General features: G+C 42.6%; 1 protein-coding gene across 1 annotated transcript in view; it reads left to right on the top strand.

Moving 5' to 3' along the window:
• LOC115823852 (zinc finger protein 208-like) overlaps positions 1-20,052 on the top strand; it is a 111,710-nt gene that overhangs the window by 76,069 nt on the left and 15,589 nt on the right. The window contains 1 exon segment of the mRNA XM_030787875.1: positions 11,190-12,287. Coding sequence (XP_030643735.1) covers positions 11,190-12,287 — 1,098 coding nt within the window.

Genomic DNA, 20,052 nt, shown 5'->3' with positions numbered 1-20,052 from the left:
AAAACACATGTAGCACAGTGAGACATTATGTAATCCGTTCTTTCTTTAAATTCAGCAGACGAGTTTGGAGTCGACAGCCCATATAAATATTCCGTACAATTCTTTGTTCTTTATTACCAGCAAGTTCATTGGCGCCCAGTAGGTGGCAGTGGCGCACTAGGTAGTGCTCCGTGTGTTGCTAGTCACGGGGTATCGAGCGAATTCATTACTATGCTGAGATTCTCCGTGTTAGCTCTATGCTAAGCACTTGTGCAGCCATTCACCAAGTTTATAAAATATATCTGTGTGTATTTTCAGGTGAGCTGGTGATGTCTGAGTGAACTAATTTACCGTGATGGTGTGGTAGTCCTTGTTTGTGTTTACCGTGTTAAACGTTAAATGTTTTCTAGACGGTACCGTATTGATTAGTACAGTAATTCTCGGGCTGGCGGCTAGCGCAAATGTGAAATGAATGAAAATGGCTCGTGTGAGTGTACATTTCATTGTGGTGAATGAGAACGTGAGTGAATATGTGTGTTTTTCTTTCACCTGTTGGATAATAACTGTGCAAAAGACCTGTTGTTTTGCTTGATGAATGGTGTCTGTTTAAAGCTAATTAGAAACAAAACATGTATTGAATGTTAACAGAAGTAGCGAATTCTTTACTATGAGATTCTCCGTGTTAGCTCTATGCTAAGCACTTGTGCAGCCATTCACCAAGTTTATAAAATATATCTGTGTGTATTTTCAGACATTTATTAAATCATTAAATATGTGGCACCAACACAACCGTTGGCCTAGTGTTTGAGTCCGCTACACACACACACACATACGCAAAAATAGAAAATGCCTACAACCTCAATAGTTTACTTTCAGTAATTACGATAAAGACAGGTGCTTTTTTTGGGAGGAGTCGATGAAACCCAAAATAAAAATGTACAAAGGGAATGTGTGACATTCAGTAGCATTAAGCTACATTCGACATGGACTGCTTTGATCGTGCTAATAAGAAAACTTCCGATTCCATTAAAATAACCTTCCTACTGCAATACACAAGCTCAGCTAATTAAACAGAACAACGTATGTCGTGTTTTGTCATCGTCATTTAATTCAAAGCAAATGTTTCAGATATCTGATGACTTCCCTTGTGACTTCATTACCACATAAACATGTAGCTAAATTTACACCGCGGGACATAACGACCATTTCCGATTATTTATTTATTTATTCATTCATTCATTTATTTATTTACATATGTCCGATTTTCGTTCCTGCCTGTCTACTTCTTTTGAAATGTCCAATATCGTGTTCACATTAACACTAGAAGCGCCGAGCGCCGGTCATTTGAACGCTGTGACGTCTCACTAGAAGCGCCGTGCTGGTTTGACCTACTAGGCAGGACGCAAAAGCAGTTGTAATTAAAGAAAAGTTTAATGTCTTCCAGGCGGGTAGATACAGTACACAGGTACTAAGTAAAACATAAACACGGAACACGATAAGGAAGTTACAGATATACAGAGAGAGATAATGAACAGATGAGCCGGTTATTAGTAGACCGGTGTTACACCCAAGTCTGTGACCATCGAATTCTGTTACCCTAGTGAGCGCTGTTGCTACTGGGCAGCTTCAAATCGCTCGCACAGACAAGTTCGTTACGCAAACAGCGTAAGCTCATAGACTGTAAACAAACAGTGCGGAGTTATTTGTTTACAAATGCTGGTTTATCACATCATGAAGTACGGAAGCCATGAGATGCTGTGGATTTATATTTAATTTCTCGTGATAACGTGTTATTTTTCTTTGTTTCCTCGACTGGATGTCATTATCATGAAATGACGAAACTATAAACAATTCACCGTTTTCCCGAGAAATCGAGTAAATTATGTCATTATCACGGGAAAACAAATTTCGGTATTTCGTGACAATGACTTAAATAACTCGAGTAAACACAGAAGAATAACGCGTTATCCATAATAAAGGCTTAGCTGCTTGTTAGATTAAATGCTGTTGATTTCATGCTGTTGATCGTGAAACCCAGCTGAGCCCCCTGCTGTTTTGTCATTCTTTATATTGTCTACTTGTTGTGTTCTCATTTTCATTATCGCTGTGCTGTTTGTAATTTGCCCACTGGGTTGGCACCTATTGCAGTGGCGACTCCTGCCAAATCTCTCAGGGGGGGCAATGGTTGCGATGATGGCTAAGGTGACCCGTTCAACGGGTAAATTAACATTTAGCTAACTAGACATTGTCACATTGCATTGTGCAAATTAGTAAAGGCAAATATTTTAGTATTAATGAAAAATAAATTGACTCTCACAATCATCAGATTCAGTTATCACATCCTACATTTTATTTTAGATACAGCAAATCCAGAATTATGAGCAATGGCACTTGGGCTGATAATGTGGAATGAATAAAACTATTTAACTATTGGGAAGATACAATAAGTGCACTCACATAAATCATTGTTAAGTTGAAGTGTGAAGTTAAGTTAAAGTTTTTGCATTATCATTTTTTATGTCATTATATAATTTGTATCACAAAGCTTTTGTAACAAACCATTAAAACACCTCATTGTAAATGAATGCATTGTTTTTACTAATATCATAACATGTCTGTTGCACTATGCAGTGGTACTAAATGGTGCATTTATATTACATTCGTGGAAAAATTGTTTTAGTTATACATGGGAAGGGCAGAGTCACCTGAAATGGTTTGGGTGGTGTGTCAGACATTTTCTCCCATATTATAATAGGGTCACATATTCTGACGACAGCTGTCAGAATATGTGACCCCTCGTGCCAAGGTCAGGCTGTTGACCAGAGTGATGACAGTTTTTTGGTCATACAAAGGGAGGTAAAAGAAGTCACCTGAAATGGTTTGGGTGGTGTGTCAGGCATTTTCTCCTAAGTTACAGTGGGGTCACATATTCTGATGGCCTAAAGTTGTCAGCGTGAGGTCAGATTAGTAAATTGTAGGTTCCGTAAGAAATGCAACAATATGCTACTCTGCAAGTTCGGTGTTACACATCAAGATTATTTAAAGCCCAATATCACAGTTTACAGTCTCAAAGGGCTTTACATGGATTAAAACAACCAGCATTAAATCAACAGCATTTAATCTGACAAGCAGCTAAGCCTTTATTATGGAAGGTCTGAGATGCCATCAGTTCACATTCAAATTTTGACTCCGTTTTCTCGTCATAACGCATTATTCTCCTGTGTTTACTCGAGATCTCGAGTATTTAAGTCATTATCACAAAATAACGAAACTTTGTTTTCCCGTGATAATGACATAATTAATGCAATATCTCGGGAAAACGGTGAATTGTTTATTTAGTTTCGTCATTTCGTGATAATGACATCAATAAGTCCACATCTCGAAGGGTAAAGGAGTTTTTTCAAAGTTTACGGGGTACAGGAGTTTTTGTTGTTGTTGCGCCCCGTTTTCAAAACACCCACTCAGAATCTAAGGTTGAGTCCTGTCCAGTCAGTTTTCTGTGCGTGCACGGCGTAGACTGACAGTAACCAATAGCATTGTATGCAACTGCAGCGCGAAATGTGCTTTGGGGAAGGGGTTACTTGTATCTAGGAGACGCAAGTCACAAAAGGATTACAGAAGTTGGACTCCGTATTCTGTTGATAGTGTGCATTTTGAACATGGCTTGAAAAAGAACACTTGAGTTTTCGAACGGACCGCGGAGTGGAGAGGCTAGTGCGCCGGGAATATCCAATTATTCCAACGCCGAGTCGCCGAGTACTAATTTTGCTTCCACAGGAAGCTGTGCGGAGAATGCATAATGCTGAAAACACGCACAGATATGATCCACAGACAAGGTGACACAACCTGTTGTTGGTAGGCTATATCATGGCGATTATTTCATAACAGCACCTGGAATTCTAAACGAACTTTTAATTAATCTTCCTTTCTTCTCCACTTTTTTTCTCTCCAGCATCCTGCAAGACCTACTGAGATTATTGGAACGAGTTACAGGATGAACCAAGAAGAGAATCTGGAGAACAAAGAGGGGGGCAGGATCGCCGCTCGAACGAGGCAAAGGAGGAGAAGAGTAAGTCAAAACCTAATCATTTCCCAAGTAGTTCTTCTACTTTTTCCTCCATTTGCTATTTTCAGTGATCTAATTTCTCTTTTTACCGTGTTTTGCAGCTCCACAAGGCCAGAGTCAGTGTTCTTGAAACTGAGGAAGAGGCTGCCACATGGAAGACTGTGTAGCGGACTCAAACACAAGGCCAACGGTTGTGCTAGTGCCACATATTTAATGATTTAATAAAGGCCTGAAAATACACACAGATATATTTTATAATCTCGATCAATGGCTGCACAAGTGCTTAGCATAGAGCTAACACGGAGAATCTCGGCATAGTAATGAATTCGTTACTTCTGTTAACATTCAATACAGGTTTTTGTTTCTCACTAGCTGTAAACAGACACCATTCATCAAACAAAATAACAGGTCTTTTGCACAGTTATTATCCAACAGGTGAAAGAAAAACACACATATTCACTCACGTTCTCATTCACCACAATGAAATGTACACTCACACGAGCCATTTTCATTCATTTCACATTTGCGCTAGCCGCCAGCCCGAGAATTACTGTACTAATCAATACGGTACCGTCTAGAAAACATTTAACGTTTAACACGGTAAACACAAACAAGGATTACTACACCATCACGGTAAATTAGTTCACTCAAACATCACCAGCTCACCTGAAAATACACACGGATATATTTTATAAACTCGGTCAATGGCCGCAAAAGTGCTTAGAGCTAACACGGAGAATCTCAGCATAGTAGTGAATTTGCTCGATACCCCGTGACAAGCAAGACGCGGGGCACTACCTAGTGCGCCACTGCCACCTACTGGGCGCCAGTGAACTTGCTGGTAATAAAGAAAAAGAACTGTACGGAGTACATATACATATGGGCTGTCGACTCCAAACTCATCTGCTGAACTGAAAGAAAGACGGATTACATAATGTCTCGCTGTGCTACAACTGCATCAGTAGATATCATTTCTGAAGAGGACGACGCCATCTTGGATGGAAGGCCAGCGTGGGTCCTCCCTAGCACAGAGTTGTCTGCACTGTGTGGGGTGCTACAGAATAGACTGGACAAAGAGCAAAACTATGTTGTGTATCACCATGCACGAGTTGGTGCGGATAGATTTGCAATGAAGACCACAGAAGCTGGGTTGCTCTTGGCAATGCTCAACATTTAGTGTTTCATTTATGTTCCCAAAAAGCATTTATATTATATACTATTGTAAGAGCCATATATTGTTATTGTTATTTGTTTATATTGTTTTGTTTGAATTAGGCCATTTTTTGTGCTGCCTGTAAATTGTGGAGTCGGGATTAGTGCAAACGGTGGATTGTGATTGGTTGATTGTGGATCCTCTGGTGCGCATGTGTGGGATCAGGTTGGTAAGAAAGTTTGGACGCCGCTTCAAAGTGAATGCTTTTCTTAGACATGTGCGCACATTATAGCAAACAGCTTTTTGACCGCTCTTCTGTAAAATTACAACGACTTTGATTGACGAAACTGAAAATAAACGACGCCGACATTCACCGGGACTTGGTTGTGTGTTGCATGCTTCAAGGCTCTGGTGAATGATAAAAGTTACAAGTGGATACAGATGCGAGTCAGAATTACCTTTTGTGCCCACGTGAAAGAAGTGGTTTAATTTTAACGAACACAAAACGAAATTTTGCCACTATATTCAAGTCAAAAAGCTGTTTGCTATAATGTGCGCACATGTCTAAGAAAAGCATTCATAGTATATTCTTTCTAATGTATTATATTCTCTCTCTATATATATATAAATATGTCTATTTTTCAATATGCCTTATAATTTATATTATACTACATTATACTTTATTTATAATAAAATTTGTGTAATTCATTTTTGTTTAAGTTAAGTTTAAGTGATTGCATACAAGCCCAGTTCTCTAACCTTTAAACCATAGTCTGGCAAATAGATGGTCAGCCATCTATACAATCTACCTATGAACATAAAACAACGCCGCCAGTAATAATAATATTAATAATAATAACAACAACAATAATATTTATAATATAAACCATATGAAATCATGTCCGGGGGGGCACAATAGACCAATGGGGAACGGTTTTAGAGGCGGGGCAAGACATTGCTCCACCAATCCAAAGTAAGACTTTTGACCGATTGCAGGATACCTGGTGGCCCGAGGTGTGAAGTGCAAATGTTCCCTTGCAAGCACCCCCAAGGGATTATTCACCATGGCAACTATGGGCTATAGGCAGACCCCCAAACCTGGCACATATTTAGGAGTATTCTATGCTGCGGAGTATCCGGGAATATACAGGAGTATTCCAGTGCGGATACACCTCTTTTCACGCAGTGGAAGTGCACACACTGTTTATTTGGACATGATCACTTCTTACTGAAACAATTATATTACATCAGAGCAAGCATTCTGATTACACGATCAGCTTATCCTCCGTCTTGACTGAAGAGAGACCTGGGAAGGGGGCGTGGCTTATAGTCCCTCTTGAGTAATCTGATTGGTGTATTCAAAAATCCTAGCTGTAACGTCCCACGAAGGCAAGCAACCAAAACCCGCTAATTTCGTTCTACAGTTAAAAGGCAGCTTTACAGTTACCGCCTGCAATTAGCCTTTGTTCACAGGAAAAAAAGTTTGCTCTGGTAAGGTACTTGGAAGATAATTATCGGGCTGTTCTTCCCATTTCTCGTATAAAAAATTTCGATTTCGACAAAACTACCAAGTACTGGGTGTTTGGACGACGGAGCCTACCACGAAGGCCAGGTTTTGCTACTGGTAAGCTACTCATTGCATTAAGTGTTTAACATATCTTACTTAACTTACTTTAGCTTACTCGACGCTGCCTGATTGTTTAAATAAAGTCAGATGAGGGAAAATTCGGAATTGCAAGAAATATACTCGGAATTCCAAAAAATAAGGTCGGGATTCTGAGAAAAAGTCGGAATTGAGAAAAATAAAGCAAAAAGAATTTTGTAATGTGGCGGGAACGGGCTTCCGTAGTTCAACGGTTGAGACTTTGCGTCTTTTTGTTAAATTCAGATCAGGCGACCAGTCTGATGAGAATTGTTAACTTTAGGTAAAAAGCTACATTTTCTACGTTAGTTCTTCTAAGTGAAGTCTTTTGAAACCCAGATCCTTTAAAGTAATTCTTTTAGAAAAGCTGCTCACGAAAAGTTCTCTCATTGATCAGCCAGTAAATAGTTAGTATGGGAGGTAATCCATGCCAAAATACAAATGAAAATGAAAACGGTAAAATGAAAGTTCAAACCCCGGTTTGACATTTCTTTTTCAAAACCTGTGCGCACATATCCTGGCATTTAATTTTCGACATGAACGCGCTGTATCTGCCAAAATGAAAATGCAAAGCAGCATTGCGTTTTCGTTTCCCACATTGCCTTTTCATTTTCTAAGTAAAACGAAGTCTTCATCCTGACAATTCGCTAACTTAGCTCACTCGCTGTCTCTGAGAATGCATCCGCCTTTGTTACTTCTATTAGGCTTTCGGGCACTTTCGCGGTCACGTGTTTTCCACTCTTAAGGTCCGTGTGTTCGGTAACGCCCATTTCTCAGTAACATATATTTGGCAGGATATGTGCGTACAGGTATTGAAAAAGAAATGTCAAAGCGGGGTTGGAACTTTCATTTTACGGTTTTCATTTTCATTTTAATTTTGGCATGGATGACTTCCCATAAGTTAGCAAGTGTGCTGATAAATTAATTTATACATGATGTAACATTTAGCCCGGCATTTAATGTCTTGGTTCAAACTAATCTTATCTTAGAGGAGTACTTTGTCTTAACCTCATTTTCCTCTACCTCTGTTCTGTTGTATCATGTATCTGTCTTATCCTGATAGGAAATGCGTGTAAATAAAGAGCAGTTTTGCATGAGAGTGTGTATACTCTTGATTAATTTGATGATTATCTTAATGAGGGTGTATGCATTTACTCACACGGTTCTTTGCGATTCTAATAATTATAATAATCAGGATGCGTGTAATTAGTCAGGAGACAAGTGACAAGATGGCCACTGATGAAACGGACATGTCATCCACATCTGTGGGGCAGTCGTGTGGAGTTCTTCCTGAATCACATGACACAGGTAGGAAACACTCACCTGTTTCACTGAGTGTCCTCCTTCTGTATTCTGGTCCTCTCTGTGCTTGTGTAGGTTGGTAGGTTGGCGTGAGTGTGTACAGTTTGTGTGTTTGTGTTGTAGAGCTGCTGAAGACAGGCGTGGTGAAAGAGGAGATCTCACAGTCAAACGGTTACACCCAAGGAAGAGACTCGTCCAACAGACCTAGCATCAAATACACTGAGGAGGAGAAACCCATAGACAAAGACTGTCTGTGTAGGACAAGATCTCTGGGACTCTTTGTCTTTCTGCATGTAAAGGGTGCAGTGGTTAAAAGCAGAAGTCAAACACTCCCCAGTTTCTACAACATCATAATGTTTTTGACTGATGCATGTTTGGTAGATATTTGGTTTTTAAGCACTCTCAGGAAAATTCAAAATGTTTTCCGTCATCAGCCGCTGAAAATGAAAAGTAAAAACGGGCACGATAGAGTTAAATGTCAGTGTGAATGCTGAACTGTGTCTCTATACTGATGGTCCCATACCCAGATAGTATTGGGTCTTATCAGACTGTGAGGACTGCCCTGTTAGGGTTAGGGTTAGTAGGGTTAGTGTTATTTAGAGTGTCTTTTAGTCTGACTGAAGTCTGTTGTTGTTGTTGTTATTTAGAGTGTCTTTTAGTCTGACTGAAGTCTATTGTTGTTATTTATATTTTTCTCCTTATTTCCCCAGACTGTGAGGATTGCCGGTCTTTCTTCATTGGTAAATGTGAGGTGCATGGCCCCTCCACGTTCATCCCCGACACCCCCGTGCCCATAGGGGTCACGGAAAGAGCCAGACGCACCCTTCCCTCAGGACTAGAGGTCAGGATGTCAAGCATCCCAAACGCAGAGCTGGGCGTGTTTAACCAGGGTGACACTATACCCAGAGGGACACACTTTGGCCCCTATGAAGACCAGATGTCTGACGGAGAAGACACCAAGGACAGTGGATACTCCTGGGTGGTGAGTGAACCTATTAATTAATGATATAAGAAGGTTTTCAGTTGGCATTCACTGGGGCTCTGTGCAGTGAAGCCAAATTCCTATTTCATTGCATTTACCGATGTTCTGTGTCATCAGCCGCTGGTAGGAGCTTCAACAAATTATTTTACGCTCATCTCAATTCAGAGAACTTCACGCTCTATCAGACCTCTGACATAAACCTGGAATTGGTCATAAAATGTGCAGTGAAAGACTGTATACTTAACAAATCAACATTTATGAAGGAAAAACCTCTTTTCCTTAGCTCTTCAAACGTCAGCAGTGTGAAGATCGTGTTGATGTGAAGAGAGAGAATTTTTCCAACTGGATGAGGTGAGATAGTGAGCACAGATCACTCCTGTTCCTTATTTTTCACATATTTATGTTAAATGTACAGGCGGTGTACATTCATACGTTCAGTGGTAAAACTTAACTGTGTTTTGTATCAGAGGTAACTATATCTCTGAGGAAACCTTGCTGTCCAGTATTTTGGTGTTCAGACATTCTCAGGAATCAAACTTACATCCTTCCAGATACTGGTCTGTTTTCTCTTTACCGCTCACTGAGTGACACCCCCTCACATTCACTGTTCTCACAGACCAGATGAGACCAGAATTTATACAAACACCAATCAGCATGGAGATCCTCTGATCACATGGGTTTTCATATTTGATGCATATATTTTAAGAGCAGGCTGTGCACCCATACATGAATCTTTTCAATGAGGTTTCATATAACAAAACACATGCACAGACACACACACACACACTCACACAATGCTTTGTAGGGTGAGGAATACTGCCTGTATCCTCAGATACATGTCACATCCACTACCACTTTATGGCACCTGCCAGCTCCCAGGCGTCTCCATGGGAACGTAACAGCGGTAGAGACCTGTGCTGTTCCCTGGATTCACTCATCAATGCTGAACAGAGCGCTGAGTGAGATGGTGGGGAGTGTACACTTGTCTGTTTGACCCTCACAGGACACAAACCCACCCGATCTCGTGACAACACCCCAACCAGCTAGTGTTACTGCTGGGATTCCTCCTCTATTAGAACATTCCAACTGTGTTAGTCTTTCCTGGCACTTGTTCATTGTAAAATTTGGTTCAGTCATGTGTTATTTACATATGTGTCTAATGAGTGTTAAAAGAGTTTTGTTTAATAAGGGGCAGTGAGCATTCCCTTACATCAGAGTCACAAAAACACAAAAACTCCATTTAGAGACGTGACTTTAAATTGATCCTTCACTTATCCATGACTTCACTTATCCATACATTCTTCTTCTCATTTTCTGCCTTAACTTGGTTTTCTCTTGTGCAATGTAAACCTCTTTATCTGCCTCATGTCTCACTCTTGACCTTTTCCCTCATCACTCTCTCTCTCTTTCTCTCTAAGGTATGTGAACTGTGCCCGTAATGATGAAGAGCAGAATCTGGTGGCTCTTCAGTACAAAGGGGGGGTTCTGTTCCGCAGCTGTAGACCCATCGCTGCTGGAGAGGAGCTGCTGGTCTGGTGTGGAGAAGAATATACCAAGGACCAGGACGACCCAGCGGACTGCCACTGGGACAAGACATTTTCCCCTGAGAAAGGTAACAGATGACACCCCCCCTCCCGTTGAGAATGGTTTAGTTGTACTTTAAATTGATGCTGAGGTTAATGTCAGTTTGGTCTTTTAATGTTGTTTATAGATTTTCGTCCAGGCTGTGATATGGTTTTCTGGTCCTGTTGTAGACGTGTCCCTCTCTTTGTTTAGGCCACATTTCCTCACAAAACCTCATTAAGACATGGCATCCTGAAGAGTCCCTGAGTTTACTAAAGACCAGAGAGATTAAATCAGAAGTTCCACTGAGCCCAGAACAGTTATCCTCTGATATTACATTCATTTCAGCACAATCCGCTGTCAACACGAAAAGAAGGCGCTCTTCGTTTGGGAAGAGCTCCCCTGTCAGAAGAGCCCTAACACCTAAACAGAGAGTGACAGGGAAGAACACAACACACTCTTCACGCAGGAAGAGCCTCAGAAGCCAGCTGTGTATCAGAAGACACCAGCGCATTCACACAGGGGAGAAGTCATACCACTGCTCCCAGTGTGGGAAGAGCTTCAGTTGGTCTAGAAGTTTTAGAAGACACCAGCGCATTCACACAGGGGAAAAGCCATACCACTGCTCCCAGTGTGGGAAGAGCTTCAGTGAATAATCAAATCTTATAAGACACCAGCACATTCACACAGGGGAGAGGCCATACCACTGCTCCCAGTGTGGGCAGAGCTTCAGTCAATCATCAAATCTTATAAGACACCAGCACATTCACACAGGGGAGAGGCCATACCACTGCTCCCAGTGTGGGAAGACCTTCAGTGAATCATCAAGTCTTATAACACACCAGCGCATTCACACAGGGGAAAAGCCATACCACTGCTCCCAGTGTGGGCAGAGCTTCAGTCAGTCATCAAATCTTATAAGACACCAGCGCATTCACACAGGGGAGAGCCCATACCACTGCTCCCAGTGTGGGAAGAGCTTCAGTAATCCATCAGGTCTTAGAGAACACCAGCGCATTCACACAGGGGAGAGGCCATACCACTGCTCCCAGTGTGGGAAGAGCTTCAGTCAGTCATCAAGTCTTATAAGACACCAGCGCATTCACACAGGGGAGAGGCCATACCACTGCTCCCAGTGTGGGAAGAACTTCAGTGATTCATCATGTCTTAGAACACACCAGCGCATTCACACAGGGGAGAGCCCATACCACTGCTCCCAGTGTGGGAAGAGCTTCAGTAATCCATCAGGTCTTAGAGAACACCAGCGCATTCACACAGGGGAGAGGCCATACCACTGCTCCCAGTGTGGGAAGAGCTTCAGTCAGTCATCAAGTCTTATAAGACACCAGCGCATTCACACAGGGGAGAGGCCATACCAGTGCTCCCAGTGTGGGAAGAACTTCAGTGATTCATCATGTCTTAGAACACACCAGCGCATTCACACAGGGGAGAGGCCATACCAGTGCTCCCAGTGTGGAAAGAGCTTCAGGAATTCATCAGGCCTTAGAACACACCAGTGCATTCACACAGGGGAAAAACTTTACCAGTGCTCCCAGTGTGGGAAGAGCTTCAGCCAATCAGCTGACCTGAACAGGCACAGGTGTACACTGAGGACCGTTTGAGGTGTTGTGATTTTGGACCAGTGTGTTACCTGTTCAGTGGGATTATGGACCAGTGTGTTACCTGTTCAGTGGGATTTTGGACCAGTGTGTTAGCTGTTCAGTGCGATTTTGGACCAGTGTATTACCTGGTCAGTGGGAGTTTGGACCAGTGTGTTACCTGGTCAGTGGGATTTTGGACCAGTGTGTTACCTGTTCAGTGGCATTTTGGACCAGTGTGTTACCTGTTCAGTATGAAGAGATGCGTACACATGTCATGTCATTGTTCTTCAGGTTACATTAGAATGACAGAGGATTCATTTTGTCACTGTTACTACTAAATACCAAGTTTATTGTTCATGAGTTAATAATTGTGCTTTGATTAAACTGTTAGTGATAGACTTAGGTCAGTTAAAAAAAACAGTACCTAGAAATCAGTTGAGCACAAAAGCAAAAAGTAGAACTATTTCACATGATGCATTTATGTCTGCTGATAATAAATGTAGATTTGAAGCATGTGAGCGAATGTGAATAACTGTCAGCTCTTGTTTTTATGACCAAACTTCAATATTAAATCTTAGGTTCTGACCACTGTTCATTCTGCTCATCTGGGATTGAGATTCCATTCTTTCTTTCTCTCTCGCTCCCTCTCTCTCTCGCTCACCTCTCACTCTTTCTTTCCCCCTCTCTCTGTGTAGCATTTGCTCAGGTTGATGTATCCGTAAACCTTCGAACCAGCCGAGTGTTTTTAATCTCGCCTGGCTACATCCCTTGGCTTTGTGTTGTGTTAAGCTTGAGTGTGTTTTGGGGTTTTGATTTGGGCTTCATTAAGTGCTTCCTCTTGTACCGTTTGAGTGAACAGATCACGGCCCTCTTCTGTTCACACGTTCAGCACTGAAGGCTCATGCTCCCAGGATGAGCCGTCTACCAATAGGATCTTTGGCTTTGGCCGTGGACTAAGCTCTCTGGCCCTGTGGCAGGAATGGCAGGTTTGAATGGCAGGTTTGGGAGGAGCCATTTCCAGCCTCCTAGAGACTGTACCAAGCTCCGGAGACCAACAGTGTGATGTGCTTTGATGGCAGGTTTGTGAGGACTAGCAGTGTGATGTGGTTGAATGGCAGGTTTGGGAGGACTTACAGTGTGAGGTGGTTGTATGGCAGGTTTGGGAGGACTTAAAGTATGATGTGCTTGAATGGCAGGATTCTGATTGATGTAACTGTGGTTCGATTGGTCCAGATGTCAGGAGAACCACTCTTCATTTGCCCTGTTTTTTCATCTCTTTTTGAGGATTTATAACTTTGATTTGTGACTTATAACAGTCTTGGTGGAACCACAGACTTTGCGGAATGTATCAACATTCCAAAATTCCAACAGAGGCCTGTTGAGGAGGAGTGTTAGCACCATGGACAGTGGCTAACTGTCAGGAGGTGGGACCCTGGACAGCTCCCAGCTCTTAACGTTACTGAAGTTGCTACTGTGTTTATAAGCATGGAGGAGAATCAGCCATACAGCTAGACCAGATGAGGTTATATACAGCTGAGGTCATAAATCCGCAGACTGACGGGAACAACTCCGACACAAATGCAGAAACAAACCTGTTTAGAATGATTTGGGTTTTTTCATTTGAACTAAACAGGATGTGGGCTACACAGCCTGGAACGTAAGGTGACGCTATTTCATCCTATCTTTTCTTAAAAAAATTTGAACCAATAGATTAATTTTGGACTGGAGCCAAAAACATGAGCGAGGGGGGGGGTAAGAAGACTGTCTCATGCCAGGCACCTTCAGAGCAGTTTATTGTCTGACTTTTTCTCAATGAGGACATTTCTGCTAGTGGGCACATGACAGAAAGAGAGACACAAACCAACAGACCAGTCATTCATTTTAAAAGACAAACCAATAGATCAGTCATTCATTTTAAGACACAGACTAACAGACCAGACATTCATTTTAAGAGACGTGAGGGAAATAATGTTGCAGTCTGTTCTTGTAAACTTAATCCTATTCTGAATCTCTTCAGCTGTCTACTTCACTCATTTAAGAGGATTAGTAGAGTCATGGAACTACGTCAGTGTCACACCCTGGTCCTCTCTTTACCCCTCTAGTGAGTCGTTTGCTTAACATCTGTTACTTCTCTCAGCACCTTCAACCTTCACCTCTATCCAATGCCCCTTTGGACTATTGCTGGGTCATTAATTAATTCCACCCCCAAACTTCAGCACCTTCAGCTTTCAGGTCAGTAATTTGACCCATGATTAAAATGTCCTCCCCAATCCAAAGGCTTAGGATTTATGATTTACTTTGGGCTTTGTGCTTTGTGCTTGTCATCAGTAAGTATAAACTGCACTGGTAGTAAAATTCTGTCAAAAAATCATCATCAAGAATCATGATGAAGAACAGCCGGTGACTACTCACCTGCTGACCTCACACCACACACACACACACACACACATACACACACACACACACACACAAAGAGTCAATAATAGTCACACACAATCACATTCAGTCATATACAGGAGTGTGTATAGAGACCAAACATATAGTCACATTCAGTCATAAACAGCAGTGTGTACTGAAATTTCAAATGAACCCTCTTGATTTGTATGATTAATTTATATCACTGTATAAAACCGAACATGAATGACAAAGAGAAGAATATTGCATTGCCTTCTGCTGAGTGACTCTGTAACTCTTCAGTCAGACAGGTCCAGTTCACCATCAGTCCAGTTAGTCTGGAAAGTTTTCACTGCCTGGTTCACAGGAACTGGCTCAGAACTTACAACACATGTACAACATCGTGTATAAATTCATTTATCAGCACACTTGCTAACTTAATATATGTTAAGGAGAAATGGGCGTTACCGAAGACACGGACCTTAATAGTGGAAGACACGTGACCGCGACAGTGCCCGAAAGCCTAATAGAGGTAACAATGGCGCATGCATTCTCAGAGACGGCGAGTGAGCTAAGTTAGCGAATTGTCAGGATGAAGACTTCGTTTTACTCAGAGTCGAAGTCATTTTAGATAGGCTTGGAGATATTGTCCTTGTCATCTAAAAAACCAAAGATTTGACATTCAGGGGCTCTAAATTCAGCTGGTCACTTGTTATACAGAGTCAATTTGTCAACTGTCATGTTGTCAGAGGAGTGACTGTTGACATTCTTTATTTCCCTGATAATGCTGCCCATACCATAGTGATGGGCCGAAAATCACAGTGCTACAGCTGATCAGGCCTCCATTCTTTTCAATTCCATGACACCTGTATATGTGTTCTATGAATTTACTGTAAAAGTATATTGCATGGAGTTTGCATGTTCTCCCCGTGTCTGCGTGGGTTTCCTCCGGGAGCTCCGGTGTCTTCCCACAGTCCAAAGACATGCAAGTTAGGCGAATTGGAGACACTAAATTGCCCCCAGGTATGAATGTGTGTGTGTGAGCGTGTTTGTGTGTGTGTGTGTGTCTGCCCTGTGATGGACTGCCGACCTGTCCAGGGTGTTTTCCTGCCTTTTGCCCTATGAGTGCTGGGAAAGACTCCAGCACACCCCACTGAGGATAAGCTGCTTACATAATGAGTGAGTGAGGGAGAGAGTATACCGCATGTGAGGTGACCTGTTGCACAGTTAATTTATTTCTTCCTTAATTAAATCCTTGTAAAACTTTTTTTTTAATATGGTATTTTATTGTCAGGTCTTGTTGGCTTGCTTACTGACAAAAAAGAAAAAAACAAAAGTGAGAAAAAGACTCCTTTCTGATGAGCCATCCCTGACTGATCCTACTGCTGCCACTGTGCCCCCTCATGGACTTTGATGGTCTTTGAACCCAGAACTGGCCTGTGTGACACTCTGTTTCACTGAACGCAAACACAAAGAAAGGGATTCATGTCACTGGAAGTCAAACATCAACCTGCTTGCCTGCATTTGAAATGACTCTTAATATTGACAGAATATAATGACAGGAACTTACACTTTTTTTTACTTTGTTATTTTTAGTCGTGAAGGGAAACATTAACATGTATTAAAATAGACTTTAGTTCTTCTTCTGTGACTTAACACACATACCCACCTCTCTGAGCTCCATCATATCCTGCAGCAGGTGGAGTACATGTGCTGATGGCATGCCTTCTTTTACAGCTTTTTCAATGGACATTACATATAAGTCCATCTGAGGCTATTTGTGGACAGAAGACAGATATCAGAGAGAGAGAGAGAGAGAGAGAGAGAGAAACTGGTCAGTGCTGATTTATACTGGACTGAATGAGATGCCAAATATACCTAATTTGCGCCTCTCACTCATCAGTCACAGCGATAACCTAAAAGTGATTTACCTGCATTTTGCCATCGTTAGGCTCCTGGCCGACCGTGGTCAGGAGCGTGGAGAGGCACTGCAGGCTCAGTTCACTGAACCTCTCCACAAGCCTCTCCACACATTCCAAAATAGTCAGCTTGGCAACCATCTTCACTTTGAAGAGCTCACCAAGGAATCTCACATTCCCAATGGAGCTGCGACAAGCTTTCTCTTTAGCTTCTGCCAGCCCCTGTTTTGTCTGCTCCCCTGTAGCCTGCATGAGAGAGATCGAGAGAGAGAGAGAGAAGAGCAATATGTCAGAAAGCTTCACAAAATATTCCAAAAGTTCAAATACCTCAGTCTGCAAATACAGCATGCAGAATAGGTGATCGAGCAAAAAGACATGGAATTCAGCGCTGATGGGACGTTTCCTGACACATCTAGGCATTTTTAATGAGGACTAAGGTGTATGTTTTCTCACTGTGTGTGATGGCTACCGATGCTGATGACTCTAACTGCTTGTGTACCTTATCAGATAAGAAGGTGTGCATCTCAACCTTCTCAAACTCTGCCTTACAGCGCCGTAGCAGGAGTCTACGGAAGGTCACAGTGCTGTAGGGCCTATCTGACATGGGCACTTCCATCTGCAGTACGAAAAAGACAAAAAAATGAGATGGGGAATATGCAGGACAGAGTCCAAGCACAGTCTACAGGAATGTTTCCTCTCTACAAATGATAAGGAACAACGGCAATAAGACAAAATGGACCACTGCTATAACTCAAAAATGTCTATGGGGCAAGGAGACGTATTTAAGCCCCAATTTAGTAAAAACTACAAATGTACTTCTTATACAAGAACACTTTACTTTAGCCAAGCAGCGGCACATGCTGGCATAGAGCGCAGTGAACCCAGGTTCTTCCACAGCCCTGCTGAAGACCATGTCCACCACACTCTGCAGCCTCTCCTCGCTGTTGATGGGGAGGTGGGCCATTTGCTCCACCAGCTTGTCCAATTTCTCCGGCACCACTTTGTTTAGGATGCCGCGGACCTTGCGGAGGACTTCCTGAACGGCCATAAAGAAACAAACAAAATTCAGATTGGAACTTTGCCTGTTCAGCTGTAAGTCTGACACACTCTTACAGACACAGCTGTTAGTCACTGGTCACTGTGCATTAGCGACCTCACCTGTGTCTCCTGGATCTCTGGATCCATATTGCCAGGCTGCCTCTTCCTGGCTGGCTTCCAGGCATTCTCTGCCTCTTTCAGCCGTATCTTTTCACCCGAAGATTTCTCGGCGATGATACTGAGCGGTTGTTTGTGCTGCAGAGTAAATTCGCTAGACTGAGAGAGCGAGAGAGGAGAAAAACATGACACTCAAGCTGCTGTCCAATCACAACAACCAAGTCAACAGGTGATGGAAAGGCCTGAGCTGGCACTGATCTCATTATCTTAAAAAGTTACCAGACTACAACAAGCTGAACTAATGCTATCAACTGCTCTACAACAATAAAATATCCTTGTCTAAATATAAAGTAGTTACAAGATGTACAGGGTCTACTTACACTTTGGCATTTATTAGCAATATGCGCCTGTGTGACAGGCAAAGACAAAGAGAGCAGGTCTGTCTTTTTGTCCATTTCTGAAGTTTTATATCTCACCTCAGCTAACTGTCTCCCTAATTTCTCCTTAGGTAGCTCAGCCAAGTTGTGACTCTCCTCAGGTCCCTTGGAATTGACCTGGGAGTCCCCTGCACCACTCAACAACTTTTCTGAAGCCTCATTCAACTCAGAAGAGTCACTGGCTGCAGTCTGTAGGAGTTTAGCAGATGGAGCTGGTGGGGCACAGTTTTCCTTGCTGGGAGAAGTGGTTTCCACAGCAGTTGGAGCGGGTTCAGGTTCCAGGGCCTGAACAGAGCAGTGGGTGTCCTCCTCTCTGGGCAAATTCCAATTATGCTGGACACACAAAAACGGAGGGATTCAAGTACAAGGCAAGGCAGCTGACATAAGCATCTCAATCTATATTCTTAAACCTAAATGTACTCCTAAATCCAGAACAAATACACTTTCTATACAAACTGTAGAACACATGCTACAATTGCAACTAACACCCCCATACACGCACTCACCAGTCTGAGTTCCATCACGTGACGTAGCATGATGCGTGTCTCCAATGGCACCTTCACGTCATTCGGAATTTTTGAAATGACGTGGAAACAGTAGTCCATCTGGGGCTGTCCATTGAGGTTCAACAGAGGTCACACAAGGTCGTGGTTGGTTCTCCATTTTCATATCATCTCATATATTGAAAATGACTTAACCAGGCAATGCCATTATTACCAAATCCGTTTAGACAAAGATACCATAAGGAATAATGTTTCTGCAATCAGCACATTACACCAAGCAATTTACATCTTATGGTTAGAATGACTTTGACTTTAAGAGATTTAGGGCAGATAATGTGTCAGAAATGAACTCAAAGGAAAAATTCTTAAAGGTGCTTACCACAACTTCTGCACCATCTTTTCTGGATAATGAACGAAGAGAGATGCCAAATACCTAATATTTACCATCCCCCTCATGCCTCTGTACTAGTCATAACTCAAAGGTCACTTACCTTCATTTTTGGGGTGTCTAGGTCTTTGCCAACAGCCGTTAACAAAGTGGAGAGACACACTGCACTCTCTTTACTAAGGCTCCGCAGCAGCTTCACCACGCATCCAAGCACCACGCTCTCAGAAATCATGTTCATCTTAAACAGTTCGCTGATGAACCTGATGTTTCCGGTGGAGCGGCAGAGAGCTCTCTCTTTAGCTTTTGCGAGGTCCTTCTCAAGCTGCTCCTGCTCGTGCGCCTGAGTCAGGATGAGGGAGAGAAAGAGGAGCAGGGTGTCACAAACACTTACCATCATTCCAAATGGCTCAACACCATCCACAAAGTCTCAAAAAGTCATATCACTGAAGTCCCCCATTAAGTCTTGGACTTTTAACAAGGACTGAGCTCTACGTCTTAGCGTTCTTAAGGACGGGTACCGTTGTTGCCAAGTCCAGCTGCCTCTTCTTCTTCATCACGACCGGGTCGTGGACCTCGTCCCTTTCGAACTCCACCTTGCATCGTCTCAGGAGGAGTCCGTGGAAAGTCACCGACCTCCCGGGCTGGTAGGCCACAGGTACTTCAAGCTGCAATACACAAAGACAGAATGAGAGACAGGAATATGCAGGACGGAGAACAAGTGTATGGTGGAGACAAATATGTTTGCTTTTTGCTTCAGAGAGTCTTGTTCCAGACGTGCTGGCGAAGGCACGGATCTGAACGACTCGGCCTGAATGCCGTTGGGTTCATGGTCCCACCTGGGCGACAGCCAGTTATGCTGAACACAGAGATACACAAAGAGGTGAATGCTTAGGAAAAACACATCAATTACACATACATGTACACTCCTGAACCCATATGTAACCACAAAACTGCTAAACACTTTCAAC

Source organism: Chanos chanos, chromosome 11 (assembly GCF_902362185.1).
Source record: "Chanos chanos chromosome 11, fChaCha1.1, whole genome shotgun sequence".
Lineage (NCBI taxonomy): Eukaryota > Metazoa > Chordata > Actinopteri > Gonorynchiformes > Chanidae > Chanos > Chanos chanos.
Note: the sequence above shows the minus strand (reverse complement) of the source record. Positions and strands in the feature narration are given on the sequence as shown.